This window comes from Rhinatrema bivittatum, chromosome 6 (assembly GCF_901001135.1).
Source record: "Rhinatrema bivittatum chromosome 6, aRhiBiv1.1, whole genome shotgun sequence".
In the NCBI taxonomy this organism is placed as follows: Eukaryota; Metazoa; Chordata; class Amphibia; order Gymnophiona; family Rhinatrematidae; genus Rhinatrema; species Rhinatrema bivittatum.
This window is the reverse complement of record NC_042620.1, coordinates 13652532-13667553: the sequence shown is the minus strand read 5'-3', so window position 1 is coordinate 13667553 and position 15022 is coordinate 13652532. Positions and strand designations below refer to the sequence as shown.

Sequence of the window (15022 nt, the reverse complement as noted above, 5' to 3'; positions counted from 1 at the left end):
CCATGAGAAAGTGTGCAAGGAGGATCACCACGTCGCCACTCGGCAGATAGCGACAGGGGGCAGCAGTCTGGCTTCCACCCATGAGAAAGTGTGCAAGGAGCATCACCACGTCGCCACTCGGCAGATATCGACAGGGGGCAGCAGTCTGGCTTCCGCCCATGAGAAAGTGTGCAAGGAGGATCACCACGTCGCCACTCGGCAGATATCGACAGGGGGCAGCAGTCTGGCTTCCGCCCATGAGAAGGTGTGCAAGGAGGATCACCACGTCGCCACTCGGCAGATATCGACAGGGGGCAGCAGTCTGGCTTCCACCCATGAGAAAGTGTGCAAGGAGGATCACCACGTCGCCACTCGGCAGATAGCGACAGGGGGCAGCAGTCTGGCTTCCGCCCATGAGAAAGTGTGCAAGGAGGATCACCACATCGCCACTCGGCAGATAGCGACAGGGGGCAGCAGTCTGGCTTCCACCCATGAGAAAGTGTGCAAGGAGGATCACCACGTCGCCACTCGGCAGATATCGACAGGGGGCAGCAGTCTGGCTTCCGCCCATGAGAAAGTGTGCAAGGAGGATCACCACATCGCCACTCGGCAGATAGCGACAGGGGGCAGCAGTCTGGCTTCCACCCATGAGAAAGTGTGCAAGGAGGATCACCACGTCGCCACTCGGCAGATATCGACAGGGGGCAGCAGTCTGGCTTCCACCCATGAGAAAGTGTGCAAGGAGGATCACCACATCGCCACTCGGCAGATATCGACAGGGGGCAGCAGTCTGGCTTCCACCCATGAGAAAGTGTGCAAGGAGGATCACCACGTCGCCACTCGGCAGATAGCGACAGGGCGCAGCAGTCTGGCTTCCACCCATGAGAAAGTGTGCAAGGAGGATCACCACGTCGCCACTCGGCAGATATCGACAGGGGGCAGCAGTCTGGCTTCCGCCCATGAGAAAGTGTGCAAGGAGCATCACCACGTCGCCACTCGGCAGATAGCGACAGGGGGCAGCAGTCTGGCTTCCGCCCATGAGAAAGTGTGCAAGGAGGATCACCACATCGCCACTCGGCAGATAGCGACAGGGGGCAGCAGTCTGGCTTCCACCCATGAGAAAGTGTGCAAGGAGCATCACCACGTCGCCACTCGGCAGATATCGACAGGGGGCAGCAGTCTGGCTTCCACCCATGAGAAAGTGTGCAAGGAGGATCACCACGTCGCCACTCGGCAGATATCGACAGGGGGCAGCAGTCTGGCTTCCGCCCATGAGAAAGTGTGCAAGGAGGAACACCACGTCGCCACTCGGCAGATAGCGACAGGGGGCAGCAGTCTGGCTTCCACCCATGAGAAAGTGTGCAAGGAGCATCACCACGTCGCCACTCGGCAGATAGCGACAGGGGGCAGCCGTCTGGCTTCCGCCCAGGAGAAGGTGTGCAAGGAGCATCACCACGTCGCCACTCGGCAGATAGCGACAGGGGGCAGCAGTCTGGCTTCCGCCCATGAGAAAGTGTGCAAGGAGCATCACCACGTCGCCACTCGGCAGATAGCGACAGGGGGCAGCAGTCTGGCTTCCGCCCATGAGAAGGTGTGCAAGGAGGATCACCACATCGCCACTCGGCAGATAGCGACAGGGGGCAGCAGTCTGGCTTCCGCCCATGAGAAAGTGTGCAAGGAGGATCACCACATCGCCACTCGGCAGATAGCGACAGGGGGCAGCAGTCTGGCTTCCACCCATGAGAAAGTGTGCAAGGAGGATCACCACGTCGCCACTCGGCAGATATCGACAGGGGGCAGCAGTCTGGCTTCCACCCATGAGAAAGTGTGCAAGGAGGATCACCACGTCGCCACTCGGCAGATATCGACAGGGGGCAGCAGTCTGGCTTCCACCCATGAGAAAGTGTGCAAGGAGGATCACCACGTCGCCACTCGGCAGATAGCGACAGGGGGCAGCAGTCTGGCTTCCACCCATGAGAAAGTGTGCAAGGAGGATCACCACGTCGCCACTCGGCAGATAGCGACAGGGGGCAGCAGTCTGGCTTCCGCCCATGAGAAGGTGTGCAAGGAGGATCACCACGTCGCCACTCGGCAGATAGCGACAGGGGGCAGCAGTCTGGCTTCCACCCATGAGAAAGTGTGCAAGGAGGATCACCACATCGCCACTCGGCAGATATCGACAGGGGGCAGCAGTCTGGCTTCCACCCATGAGAAAGTGTGCAAGGAGGATCACCACATCGCCACTCGGCAGATAGCGACAGGGGGCAGCAGTCTGGCTTCCACCCATGAGAAAGTGTGCAAGGAGGATCACCACGTCGCCACTCGGCAGATATCGACAGGGGGCAGCCGTCTGGCTTCCGCCCATGAGATCGCCTGAGCCCTAGTGGAACGAGCGTTGGCCTGAAGGGGTAATGGCTTTCCTGCCTCTACACAGGCTCCCGCGACCACCTCCTTAATCCAGCGAGCTATGGTAGCCCATGAAGCTGGTTCTCCCTGCTTCCTTCCACCGTGAAGGACAAACAGGCGGTCCGACTTTCAGACCAATTCTGAAACTTCCAGATTCCACTCCAAAAGTCTACTCACATTCAAATGACAGAGGAGGCGGTATTCTTCCGCATCCTTGTGCTTACCTAGGGATGGCAACCAGATGGACCGATTCAAATGAAAGTCTGAGACTACCTTGGGCAAGAAGGAAGGAACAGTACGAAGCTGTAACGCTCCTGGAGTCATCCGGAGGAACGGTTCCAGACACGACAATGCCTGCAGGTCACAGATGCGACGGGCCGAGCGTATAGCCACCAGGAACACCTTTTTCAGGGTTAATAAACTCAAGGAAAGGCTGCTCAGCTGTTGAAAGGAAGGCCCTGCCAAACACACCAATATGGATTAAGATTCCACAAGGGAACCAGGCCACCGTAGGGCCAAGCCCGGATGAGCCGACAGGCGGGTTCCATTCACCTCGCTCCTGAAACAGGAGAGGGCCACTACCTGGACTTTCAAGGAGTTAAGGGCCAAACCTTTATTCAAGCCGTCCTGCAAATATTCCAGAATTAGTGGGATTTTGACCGCCCGAGGGGGGACACCACGTTCCTCGCACCAGACCCGCACATACATTAGGGACATAGAGAACGTCCACGCACGGAGTAAGGTGGCAATTACCACCGCGGAAATATCCTCGCTTCCTCAGGCGAGTCCTCTCAAGGGCCAGACCGCAAGACAGAATCGAGTTGGATCCTCGTGAAGGACCGGTCCCTGTGCGGTGGGAGGCACAGGGGGGTCTCCACCAGGAGTCTCTGCATGTCCGCATACCACGGACGCCTGGGCCAATCTGGAGCTCCTAGTAGGACTGATCCCCTGTGGTGCCCGATTCTGCAAATGACCCTGCCCTACAGGGGCCACGGAGGGAAGGTGGATCGCAACTCTTCTTCCGGCCAGGTCTGAACGAGTGCGTCGATGCCCAGGGATCACCGATCTCTTCTGTGACTGAGGAATCGGGGAACCTTCGCATCGTGGGATGCAGGCAGCAGGTGGATGGATGGGAGGCCCCAGCGATCTGCTATCAGCTGAAAGGCTTCGGCAGACAACACCCACTCTCCTGGATCCAGACTCTCCCTACTCAGAAAGTCTGCTCTGATGTTGTCTTTTCCTGTAATGTGGGAGGCTGAGATCAATCTGTAGATGTATTTCCACCCATCCCACAAGGAGATCTATCTCCTGTGACACTTGCTGGCTGTTGCTTCCACCCTGGTGGTTGATGTAGGCTACCGTCGTTGCGTTGTCCGACATTATGACCCTAGGGTGTGACAGTGGCTGAATTGTAAACACGTCAATCTGACTGCTACTGCGTCAAAGGCCTGCTTAAGGATGGACTGCCTTTAAGGCCGCTCCTCCCTCCACTGGGGTAGTTGTTTGCTTACAGATGGCACAGACCAGCGCATCCACTTTAGGGAAATGCAAACATCAGATCCAGTGGGAAAAGAGCTTCTAACGCTCATCCCCCTTTAAAACTTGCTTCTGTGCATCCCATTCCAGGTCAATCAACTCCTGGATGGCTTCCAGTATAGGAAAGGAGCAAGAGGCTTTCCGTAGGGAAATCAGAACGAGTTCTTCTTTGGTTCCGTCAGACTCCGCCCCAGGAAGTCCCACCATCCTCAGGGTCTGGGAAACCAGGGCCGGCATTTTGTCTCCATGGAAAAACCATAACACGGTCCGATACGGTTCTAAACCAGGGGGAGATTCTCCCATCTTCCAAGGAATCCGTATCCTCCTCTTCATCCGTGCCATCCGGGTCCCTGCCAGGGATATCCTTGGCGAGGCGGGGATGCCTCGAGGTCTGCAGATAGGACTGGGAGAGGGAGGGCTTACGGGCTGAGGTTCCGTCCGGACAGGGGCAGGTGAGGTCACAGACTGGGCCTGTACCAAGGCTTGAAGACCCTGGGAAAATTCCACCCAAGAGAAGGCAGCCGGGTCCATGCCTAGCCCAGGAGGTACTGGGGCAGGTGACGCTGAATTCCCCTCTCCCATGGATGACCCAGTCCCGGGGGTAACTTCCAGTTCAGGCTGTGGCTGACCCCATCCTCTGAATGGGAGGAGCCAGGCTTAGCAAAGTCCGGGGAGGCCAACTCTCTCTCCCTGGGCTTCCTCGCAGCGCCGACGTAAGTTGGAGTCCAGGTCAGACCGTGCAGCCCTAACACGACAAGCAGCGCAGAGAGAAAGGCGCTTATCTTTCTTGGCTGCCGGAACCACCGGCGGCGGGTAACTGTGCGTTCTGTCTGCTCGCGCTTACAATTTTACGCGCACAGATTTCGGGCGCCTAGGCGGGACGTGTACGCGGCTTTACCTGTATTCTGCGCACGTGCGTGCACGTGTGACATGTGCAGAGCCGACGCACCGCGCGTACCGACGTTCCGTGGAGGGCAATACGGCACGCACAAACACGCGCGCGCAAGATGGCGCCTCCGCAGCCTACCACGCAGCGTGCTGACCAAGCCTAGCCCACCGGGGGTCCGCTCAACCCGCTCGGAAGCCCACCTCCCCTTACCCCCAACGGGATCGGGAACGACGTCAGTACAGTGTGCCGAGCAAGGAGACCGGAGGATGTCTTACCGAAACCCCTCCAAACGTCTCTGAATCAGGAGGTAAATCTTTTTTTTTTTTTTTTTTTTTTTTTACTTACCTGGGCTCAGCGCTTGCTGGCTGAGAACAGAGACGGTGTCCGGCTATGGGGGAAGAAGGCTTTGGCCATCACCGCTGCGCTCGGCTTCCTGCACCCGCTGACTTTCACCTTCTTAAGCAGCAAAGCCCACGCCGGGAACCGGTTACCGTACCAGGGCTCACCTCCGAGGGATCTCGGAAATCGCCTCAGGGATTCTCAGCTGGGGGAGGGACCCATAGGTATCACCACAGGAGAGCGGGGTCAATCTTTCTCCAATGTAAATATAGACTTTCTCCTTCCAAAAGGTACAGCGATCCCCAAAGGGAGAGGTACATCTACCATCTGCTGGAGATGGAGAGGACTGGAGAGCTGAGGACACTGCAGGGGTGAATGTACTGTGACGTCAGCTTTGAAACCTGACTCCATCTGCTGGCAGGGGAGCATAACCTGAGTCCATCTGGCTACACACTAGGAAACTCCAGTCTGGGGGTTTTTTTTCCCAGATTTTTAATCCTGCAGGCTGCGTTGTTAAAGCAGAATGAGAAAGCTGAAGTTGCTCTGGGGTTAAGAGCCCAGGAGCGGCTCAGAGTAGCATGAGCGACAGCTCCTGAGAGTCGCTGACAGGGTGAGAGCGGTACCCGACAGGGCCAGGCCACCAAAACAGCAGCATTCCCTGCTCCGGCGAGCCCGAGGAGGGACCGGAAATGCACAGTGTTGACCTCTGGCCCTCGCTGTACATGCGAGCACACAAACTGCAGGCCATTCCAACCCCCCAGATACGGGGGCAGCCGCTCTCTCTCACCTACAGGTCCGTACCATGGGCCGCCAAATCTGAAAGGCTTATCTGCCATCCACGCATGTACGCACGCACCTCGCTGTGGGCAGGACACCGCCATGATTAGGGCAGAGGGCTAGGAAGAAGGCATGCCCAGTCCCGTTCCCCTCCCTCACCTCTGTGCGACCTTCAGCGGGGCCACAGAACCTCTCTGAGCCCACCCGTATTAGACAAGCCCCGGGTGTTGCTCTTTACACGTGTGGCTGGCCTCGTGCGTGCTGGCGTGAGGGCACTTTCCAGGCTTGGCAGCTTCTCCCTCGGGGTCTGGCTCTTTCCCGGAGACGCGCGGCGGCAGCCGGGGGCGTCAGTACAAACATTCCTAGGAGCTCAGCATCCCTGCCGTACCCCCCCCCCCCTAGGGGTGGCGGCGGCAGGATGGCGTTTGCGGCATGCTCCCTCCTCCCCCGCTCACACCCGCGCCCCTCCCCCCCTTTCTGCTCTCATTCACAGTCCCCTTCCCTGGCTCGTTCACACCCGGCCCCCTCACCTCAAGGGGTGGGGGGGGGTAGGGGATCCTGCCAGCACCGCCCCGGCTTCTCCTTTTGCCGCTGCGTGGAGTCACAGAATAAAAGAAACCGAAAAACCTCGCTCCAGAGCCAGGGAAGGGCTTGGGCGGGGGGGGGGGGGGCTGGGGTAAAACTGCTCCGGGGCCAGACGTGGCCTCTCGGGGGCCGTGGCTCGGGGGGGGGGGGGTGACCCTGGCCACAGTGCTACACACAATGGCGGGCGCGCTTTTTCCTCCGGCAGCGTCCCGCAGGCCTGCACCGTATCCTCCCGTTCCTGGCCCGGGTTTTCCAGACTCACCCTCCGGATGAAAGCGTGGCGCACGGCTTTGTCATCCCAGGAGCCGAAGCCGCCAGCTTCAACCTGCGGCCCGTAGCCCTCTGCGCCACCTGCGAACACAAAGTGGACGGAAACAGGTCAGTCCCCAACACCCGCGCAGTGCTTCCCCCCCCCTGCCCCCCCACCTCGCGTGCACTAGCGTCACCAGCGCACGGCTCGGGGGTGAAACCTTTACACGCGGCTTCCAATCCGATTTTCCCCCCCTCTGTGCTTCCTCCTGTGAGGCAGGAGCGAGGGAGAAAAGGCGAGGTACTGGGACCGGCCACCAGGGGGCCCCCTGGTACCACTAGCACCCGTGAGCCCTCCCCACCCACTGCTCTGGGCCCAGCCCTTCTGGGATTCAGGTTCAGCTGAAACCGGACTTTTTTTTCTTTTTTTTGGGGCTACGGTGGCCGTGAGCCTTCATTCACACCTACCTGGGCGGGGGGAGGGGGGGTCTCCCCTCTTTTAACTTAGCAAAGGTCATTGGCAAAAGCCCAGAAAGCGCTGCTCCCTCTGGATCACAGTAAGTGTGCACCCCCCCCACCCCCCCCAGTGCTGCGAGTGCTCCCTCCGCAGCGAACCCCAGCAGCGCTGCCACCCAGCAGGGTCTTGTCACCCTTGGGGCTGGCAGGGGACACCAAATCTCGACAAACCTGTCAGCAGGCGTCAGCTGCTCCAGCAGTAAAACCACCTTTGCTGCTGTGCTACAGATGTGAATTTCAAAACATTCCCTCTGCCTCCCCGTCTCGGGGGGGGGGGGGGACTGTGCCTGCTACCTGCACAGAAATCCGGGCCCCCCCCAGACGGCCTGGAGCAGAACTGGGGTCTCGGAGAGCAGCGCTGGCACAGGCACGGGCAGCCCGGGTCGCGCGCTCGCCGTGGACGCCAGCCTTACCTATATTCAGAGGGACTGAGGGAATGGGGGGCATGGGGGGCACAGGCTGGGGGCCCCGCCCGGGCTCTGGATATCCCGCCGGCTGCGGGTTGTATCCCCCCGGCTGCGGGTAGTAGCCCCCCGGCTGCGGGTAGTAGCCCCCCGGCTGCGGGTACTCCCCGGGACGCGGGGGGTACAAGGGATCCCTGTCGGTGTACGGCGGGGGCGCATTGGGGTGCGACATGGCGAGGCTGCGGGTCCCGGCTCCTCAAGCAGGAAATCTGTGCCGCTGCGGTACTTCCTCGGGCAACTGAAAACGAAAAAACAAACACAGAAAGAACTTTGTGTTAATCGCTTGCGTAGAAAGCGCATCCGAGCTGCCGGCACCTTCTGCAGTAACCCGGCCGCAACTATGGGATCGGGCCAGGCCCAAGGTCAGAGGTCACGGCCGTACGCGGCCCTGGCTCCTTAAAAGCACCAGCGCTAATCAAAATGTCAACCTGCCCGTGTCCCGGCTCTGCTGCGCTCTCTTCCCCGGGGGGGTCTTATTCCCAGGTCTCCTTTCTAAGTACCTGCTATGCCTTGAATTTTTAAATGCATTCTGGGACTATTATTTGCCACGTCCTGTCCAGTCTGCCATTGTACTTTCCATGTTACTGTGCGGCGCCTGCCTGAGGGGGGGGGAGGGCAGCTGTGATGATGAACAGCAAGGGCAGCACCCGAGTGCTGTTAAAGGTAAGAGGAGGGTTTTTTTTCAGTCTTTAAGCAGGGAACAAAGTTAAAGCCAAAAGGGACGATTCTAATGGTTTTAGATGATAAAATATTGTTCTGCGGGTGCACGACCGGCATTGGTAAATTCCACCAAGCCAAGAGATCCACAAGGCACCAATATCCTGCGACCATGCCAACCCTCTCCCACAAAACCACCAAACTGGCTGCAACTACAGCTCGTCTGCTCTCTGTATCAGGACCAACCCTTCGGAGCACCATGCCAGTAGATCTACGCCAAGAGGCTTGCCATAAAACATTCAAACGAAAACTCAAAACATGGCTCCTCACGAAGGCTTTCACATAGTACATAATCACCTAAACTCACTCGTTGTGCTCACCATCAATCTTCTTTGCCAACAAAACACTCTCCCTGCCACCCAATGCCTCTACCCTCACCACCCCTCATCTCTCCTCCTCACCTCCCATCAACCCTCCTCCTCCCGCGTCCCTGCCCCATCAGATCCCTCAGTTCTAATTTTATGATCCCTCAAATGATATCTACCTCCCATAGTGGCTACCATTTTTGAATTTTCAACTTCACACCTTGATATACATAACTTCAATAATGCAGGCCTTGTATATAGTTTCATAATCATATATGCTACATACCCTCCCCCATGCATCTACTGTAAATAGTTCCTTGCAATCTGTGCTACTCCTCCTCTCCCTCCCCCATGCAAACCTTGCAACTCATCGCTCCCCTCCCCATAAGCAATCTACAGCCCTCCCCCCTCCACACTGAATTCTATACATTCAGTCCATCTCCATCCCCCCTCCCTCTACCCCACTCCTTCTTTCCCCCAATCATCCCAGTTATCCAACAACCTCTATTCAAGTCTTATATTAATATATAGTTTATTTAACTTTATTCTATTCACTGGTTTTTCCATAAGTTCCATGTAAAGCCTCTGTTTTGCTGACTTTGAAATTATAATGTAAACCGAACTGATGTTATCCTACGAAGTCCGGTACATAAAAACCACAAATACATAAAAATAAATAAATAAGCCCACTTTACAGGTGTTTGGGGGGGGGGGGTGCGAGGTGAAGGATATGGGCAGCAAAAAAAGCCCCTCCCCCCCTCCAAAAATAATAATAAAGGAAAGGTTTGTGTACCTTCAGGCATGACACAGACAGAGGCGCCCGACAGCGTCGGCGGACTGAGCCCAGGCCGGTCAGAAACCGGGCGGGGGCGAGAGCCAGGGCAGGGCATCTTCAGGCCGACGCGCGCCCATCCACCTCTCCCCAGCGCCCGATTTAAAGTTTAAATCACGCGCCGCGGTAAAAAGGAGCAAGCGTGCGTAGAATCCCGAACTGCTATGGAGACGGAAAAATACTGAGGAGCTGCACTTCCTGCAGGGGTCTATGTACTAGGGCTGACGTCAGATTGAAATCTGATCCGTCTCCAACTGCTAGCAGGAATACACTATACCCACTGGTCCTGAGTCCATCTGCTACAGGCTAGGAAACTTCAATCTTTCCTGCACCTCTGCTAGAAAACCCGGTCCGTTACAGCCCCGAGTGTGAATTCCAGCACCAGCGAGCCATTCCCTATTTTTGCAGCGTAACAAGTGCTGGGGGAAAGGGGAGATTTGACTTTAGAAAAACGCAGTCCCGGGATCGGCGAGTCCGACAGCCCCCTGCAATTCTGCGGCTCAAAATGAGCTTCCAAGGAGAAAATTATATTTATCAAAAGCAAGAACTCCACTTAGTTACGATTTCTACGATGAGGTTAGTGGACACCGTGGCTCGGTGGCGGCTCCCCCGCGCACGTTTTCGCTCCCAGTGCATTAGCTTGTGCGCCAGGAGACCATGCGCCGGGATTCAGCGCGGTCTGAACGCGCTGCTGCTTTCTGCATCGGCCTGTATGTTAGCTGAAGGAGACCCTTACCATCTGAGAGGCATTCGGAGTATTTGCAGGAGGAGTCGGAGCTGTTCCCGACGGCCTTATGCGTCACATCCCTAAAAGCTGAAAGTTACTCTCCTTAGCACTGAAGGAAGAGCTGACCCAGGGGGCTTTCCCGTGCACCCCGAGCTCTCTCGTACCACCTTCTGCACCGCCTCGGTCCTCACCTTCTCCCTCGGCAGGACACACAAAACTCCTGGCCCTCAAATTCTTTTGCAATCACCTGTTTACGCCGAGATCTTCCATAAAATTTAAATTAAAAAAAATAAATAAATAGACGAAAGCTCCTGGTTCAGACTGCTTGGGAGAACCCTCATTAAAAAAACAGAACAGGCGCAGCTTTCTCAAAATAAGGTCTGCGTAATTATAGCTCATATAATAGTCCTGATGATGATGATACCCCAGCAAACCTGTGCCCCGGAAGGAGAGAACACGGAGGTGATCACTCCGCTTGCATCAACGTGTCTGAAAACCGATACAGCGAACACGACCCAGTCACGAGTTAGTTTCATGCATCAGGTGAAGAAATGGTCCAGCCCTGCGGATGGAGGGACAGGTGAGCCCACGGGACACACACACACACGACACACCCCGAGCACTGGGGCCTGCCAGACTGAGAACAAGTCTGTGTTTACAGGCCTCAGTGCCTCCCACCCAACCAGTTCATCAGCGATGGGAACGTGGGAGGTCTCTGCTGCTCTCTGGAGTCATCACAAAACCAGAGGTGATGCAGAAAACGCAGGAACTATTAAGGACAAAACCAGGACTGGATCTGCCTGTCCTGAAAAGCAGAGCAGCTCAGCCCTGCTCCCTCAGGGAAGGAGGAAGCCAACACCGCAGGTGATCATAGGCAGAGGGGCCTATTCTGGTTTCTCTCGGGTGAAGATGCAAATATGCAGATGAGTTCTCGTTTGTCCTAAAAATGTCACAAAACAGCTTCCTCGCATACCAAGCCGAATCAGAGCTAGGGAGCAGCCGCTGCCGTCAGAGGGGACAGAAACTGCCGGAAGGAGCGCAGGGCTGGCAGAAGCACCTGTGAGTCATAACCAGCAGCAGCGGTCCCGTGGCAGTGCAGGAGCGGCAGGCAGAGGCGCACGCTCCAGTGCAGCTGGGATGCTCAGGAGGGGGGAGGGACACTCCCGGATTCCAGAGCAGGGAGGAATGTGCATCCCTTCACAGCTCGGTGGTGGGCCAGCATCTTCCCTCCTGCTGGCCAAGCCTCTCACAACCGTCAGGCCCGGGCGCTCTACCCTTTTTAGACAGAGAAAGACAGCGGTCCAGGCATGCAGTGTGCGCAAGTCAGCAGATGCGCAGAGCAATAAGCCTGGATTATAAAATATTGTGCATCTCTGCCCCGAAAGTACGCACTTTTTTTTTTTTTTTTTTTTATTAATGCAGTGGTCTCTTACCACAGGGATTCAGCGGGGGTCCCTCATTTTAAGGAGGGATACGAAGGTCCTGAGTACAAACAATGGGTAGATTAAGAAAGGGAGCAGGACATCCCAGTTTAAGTATCTGGAATAAGGTTGCGGACACCTTTAGGGGGGAATCCGGATTTTCCAGGTCACTGGGGCAGTCTCTGTCTATTCAGCCTTTAAAAAGGAGGGATGAATCTCCCTGCCTCCCCCTACTCCAAGGCGGCTTCCTCTGCAGGCTTCCTTCTCCTTGAAATTCTCCTGCCAATGCTTGGTATCTCATGGGGGCAATAAATCTTCCTTCTCTGATCCTGCACACCCGGTGACGGGGGTAGCGATTAGGTTCTGCGGGGCAGTAAACAGACGCAGGCAGTTCTGGCAGAAGAATTCCCTTCTTGATGCTTAACTTTGCGTTAGGGAACGTGGCTTTGCTTATTTCTGCTTAAGGCTGCGTGACACTACTTCCCTTTTCCTAGCTTTTTGTTCGTATCGGAGACTGAGATTCAAACAGCACTCAGCGAGGCTTAGCTGGACAGGTTTCCCTCAGTCGCAGGCCTAAGGTGAATCGATACTTAGATGGATAAGTCTCATCCAGGGCTGCATAGCTGTGCTGCTGCTAAGTATCCTGGTGGCTACGTTAGCCACATAAATGTACCCGGCTTACCTTAGATAAACAGCTAAGGTTTGCGTATCTACCCCATACGCGTTTAAGTGCCAATAAAGATTTAAAAAAATAAAATACTTTGCCGAAGCTGGGCCATCCCCCCAGACCCTGTGAGCTGGTGGAGAGGGGGGAGCGGGGGCCCTGCGCGCTGTCAGCATCTCCCATATTGCAGCAACGTGGCAGATCCCCCCCCCCCCCACCCACCCCCGAAGAGAGGCTCGGGGGGGGGGGGGGGGAGGGCACCATTTACCCTACAGCCAGCCCTGTGAAATGATTCATGCAGCAGGGAACCCCCTGGCTTTGCGTTGCTGACTCCGGATGACAATTTGGGCAAAAGGATTCCTTAAAAAAAAGCCCCAATTAAAGTGAAATTCAATGGGGGAGGGGGGAAGTCTGGGAGAGCGGCCGGAACAGCAATGGAGGGAAGTCGGGCGCGTGGCAGCGCTGGTTCCAGGCCCTGGGAGATCGGAGAGGGCGGGGGCCGGCAGCAGGAGAAGCGCCGGAGGGACTGCCCCAGGATTAAAGGCGGATTGGGCCAAAACCGTGGTGCAGGGGACTCCGCTGCCTTTCCGCCCTCTGGCTGTCCGGCTGCACGTTTCCCTGCAGAGTGGCAAGGGATCGGCCCGGCGGCGCCAGAGACGCCAGCGGAGAGAGGCCAGGCTACTCGCACTCTGCGGCTACGTCTCGCAGCGGACCGGGATTTTGCGCTATTGCTGCCGCTTTCTCGAAGAAAAGAGCACATGGGAAAGAGCCGTAACGTGCAGGCAGCCTCCCCCCACCCTTTATGCGCCCAGGCCGGTGTTTCATACACAACAGGCGCAAAGTCCGCTTCTGAAAACGTCTGCGCGGGTACCGCCGGCACCAGTGCACCCACCGCGGCCCCCCAAAAACTGCAAACAACTCTCCACGAGTCAATCGGCAGCTGAAAAAAGACCAGGCACGAGTTTAGCAAGGTGGGCGTTTATCGCTTATGAAACGCTAAGCCCTCCTGAACCCCCTTTTTTATTTTCGTTCACATCTGCGCAGGACTCCGCTAGCCTGCGCGTGCGCACATCCAGCTTTTACAAAAATACTCCCGCACGCCTCTTCCTGCAGCTTACGCCCCTGACTTCCAACTCGCCCCCGGTGCACGGACCGGGCCGATCCAGTCCTGGTTCCGCCCCGTCGCGGGAACGGAGCTGTAGTTTCCATCAGTGGCGTAGCCAGAATTGATTTTTTGGGTGGGCACAAGGTTAACATGGGTGGGCTGTAGGCATGCAGGTCTACTAGTTGTTTTTTTACTGATAAATAATGCCAAATTATGCAGCATAGCATTCACATCTACGCCTAAGTATGAGGTTTACTTAATGATACAAACATAATTCACGGGGATTTGTGGTACTTTAGCCTTCTTATTATTACGATTTTATACACGGCTCCTACCTGTCCATAAATTTTGAGAGAGCGGTTGTGTTGCTTATATTTAAATTGCTAACATCTCAAAATATAGATATATATTTTTACCTTTGTTGTCTGATCTTTGTATTTTTCTAATCAGTTGGTCCTGGTCTCTTTGTCCCATTTTTTCCCTTATAGCTCATTTCCTAATTCCTTTTCAGTGTCTTTCTTCTATTACTGTCTTCTTCCCTTCCACACACACACACACACACACACACACACACACACACGCTTTCTCTCACAGACTCCCTCTCACACACTCAAGCTGTCACTCTCATATGCTCTCCCCCCCCCCCCAAGCTCACATTCAAGTTCTCACTTTCTCACCCCTCCCCAGGCTTATATTCTTATGCACACACAGACGCACATCCAGGCACCCATTCTCACCCACACACATAAACCCAGACTCCCAGTCTCACCCACACATATTCAAGCTCCCATTCTCATCCATACATATACACATTTAAGGTCCTATTCTCACCCACACATACACACATTCAAGCACCCATTCTTATCCACATATTCAAGCTTCCATTCTCACCCACCCACACAAACCCAGGCTCTCATTCTCACCCATATATACACACATTCAAGCTCCCATTCTCACCCACCCACAAACCCAGGCTCCCATTCTCAACCACACATACACACATTCGAGCTCCCATTCACCCACATATTCAAGCTTCCATTCTCACCCACATACACACCCAGGCTCCAGTTTTCACCCACACACACTCCCATTCTCATCCACACATACACATTCAAGCACGTGCACAGCTTCCGCTTTCTCCCCCAGAGCAGGAAGATCAGCTGCCTCTCCTGCTGCCACCGGCCTCCTGCTATCTTCGGGCGTCGGGCGGTATGGCCCGCCGAACCTCCTGTCGGGGGGGGGGGAGGGAAGCGGAAGCGCAGCGCACAACGTCCGCTTCCTCCCCCCCCCCCCCAAGCAGGAAGATCGGCGGGCAGTACGGCCCGACGCCCGAAGATAGCAGGAGGCCGGTGGCAGCAGGAGAGGCAGCTGATCTTCCTGCTTTGGGGGAGAAAGCGGAAGCTGTGCGCAGCGCTTCCGCTCCCCCAAACAGGAAGTTCGGCGGGCCGTTTGGTCCGAAGATAGCAGGAGAACGGGTGGCAGCAGGAGAGGCAGCTGATCTTCCTGCATTG

At 56.2% G+C, this 15022-nt stretch overlaps 1 protein-coding gene across 1 annotated transcript in view; it reads right to left on the bottom strand.

Annotated features, from left to right (window-relative positions):
• TMBIM1 (transmembrane BAX inhibitor motif containing 1) overlaps positions 1 to 15022 on the bottom strand; it is a 77516-nt gene that overhangs the window by 36728 nt on the left and 25766 nt on the right. Inside the window, exons 2-3 of the mRNA XM_029605090.1 lie at positions 7690 to 7978; positions 6774 to 6862 (exon numbers count right to left, since the gene is read on the bottom strand). Of these exons, the coding sequence (XP_029460950.1) occupies positions 6774 to 6862; positions 7690 to 7912 (312 nt within the window). The 5' untranslated portion in view covers positions 7913 to 7978. The remainder of the gene's footprint in view (positions 1 to 6773; positions 6863 to 7689; positions 7979 to 15022) is intronic.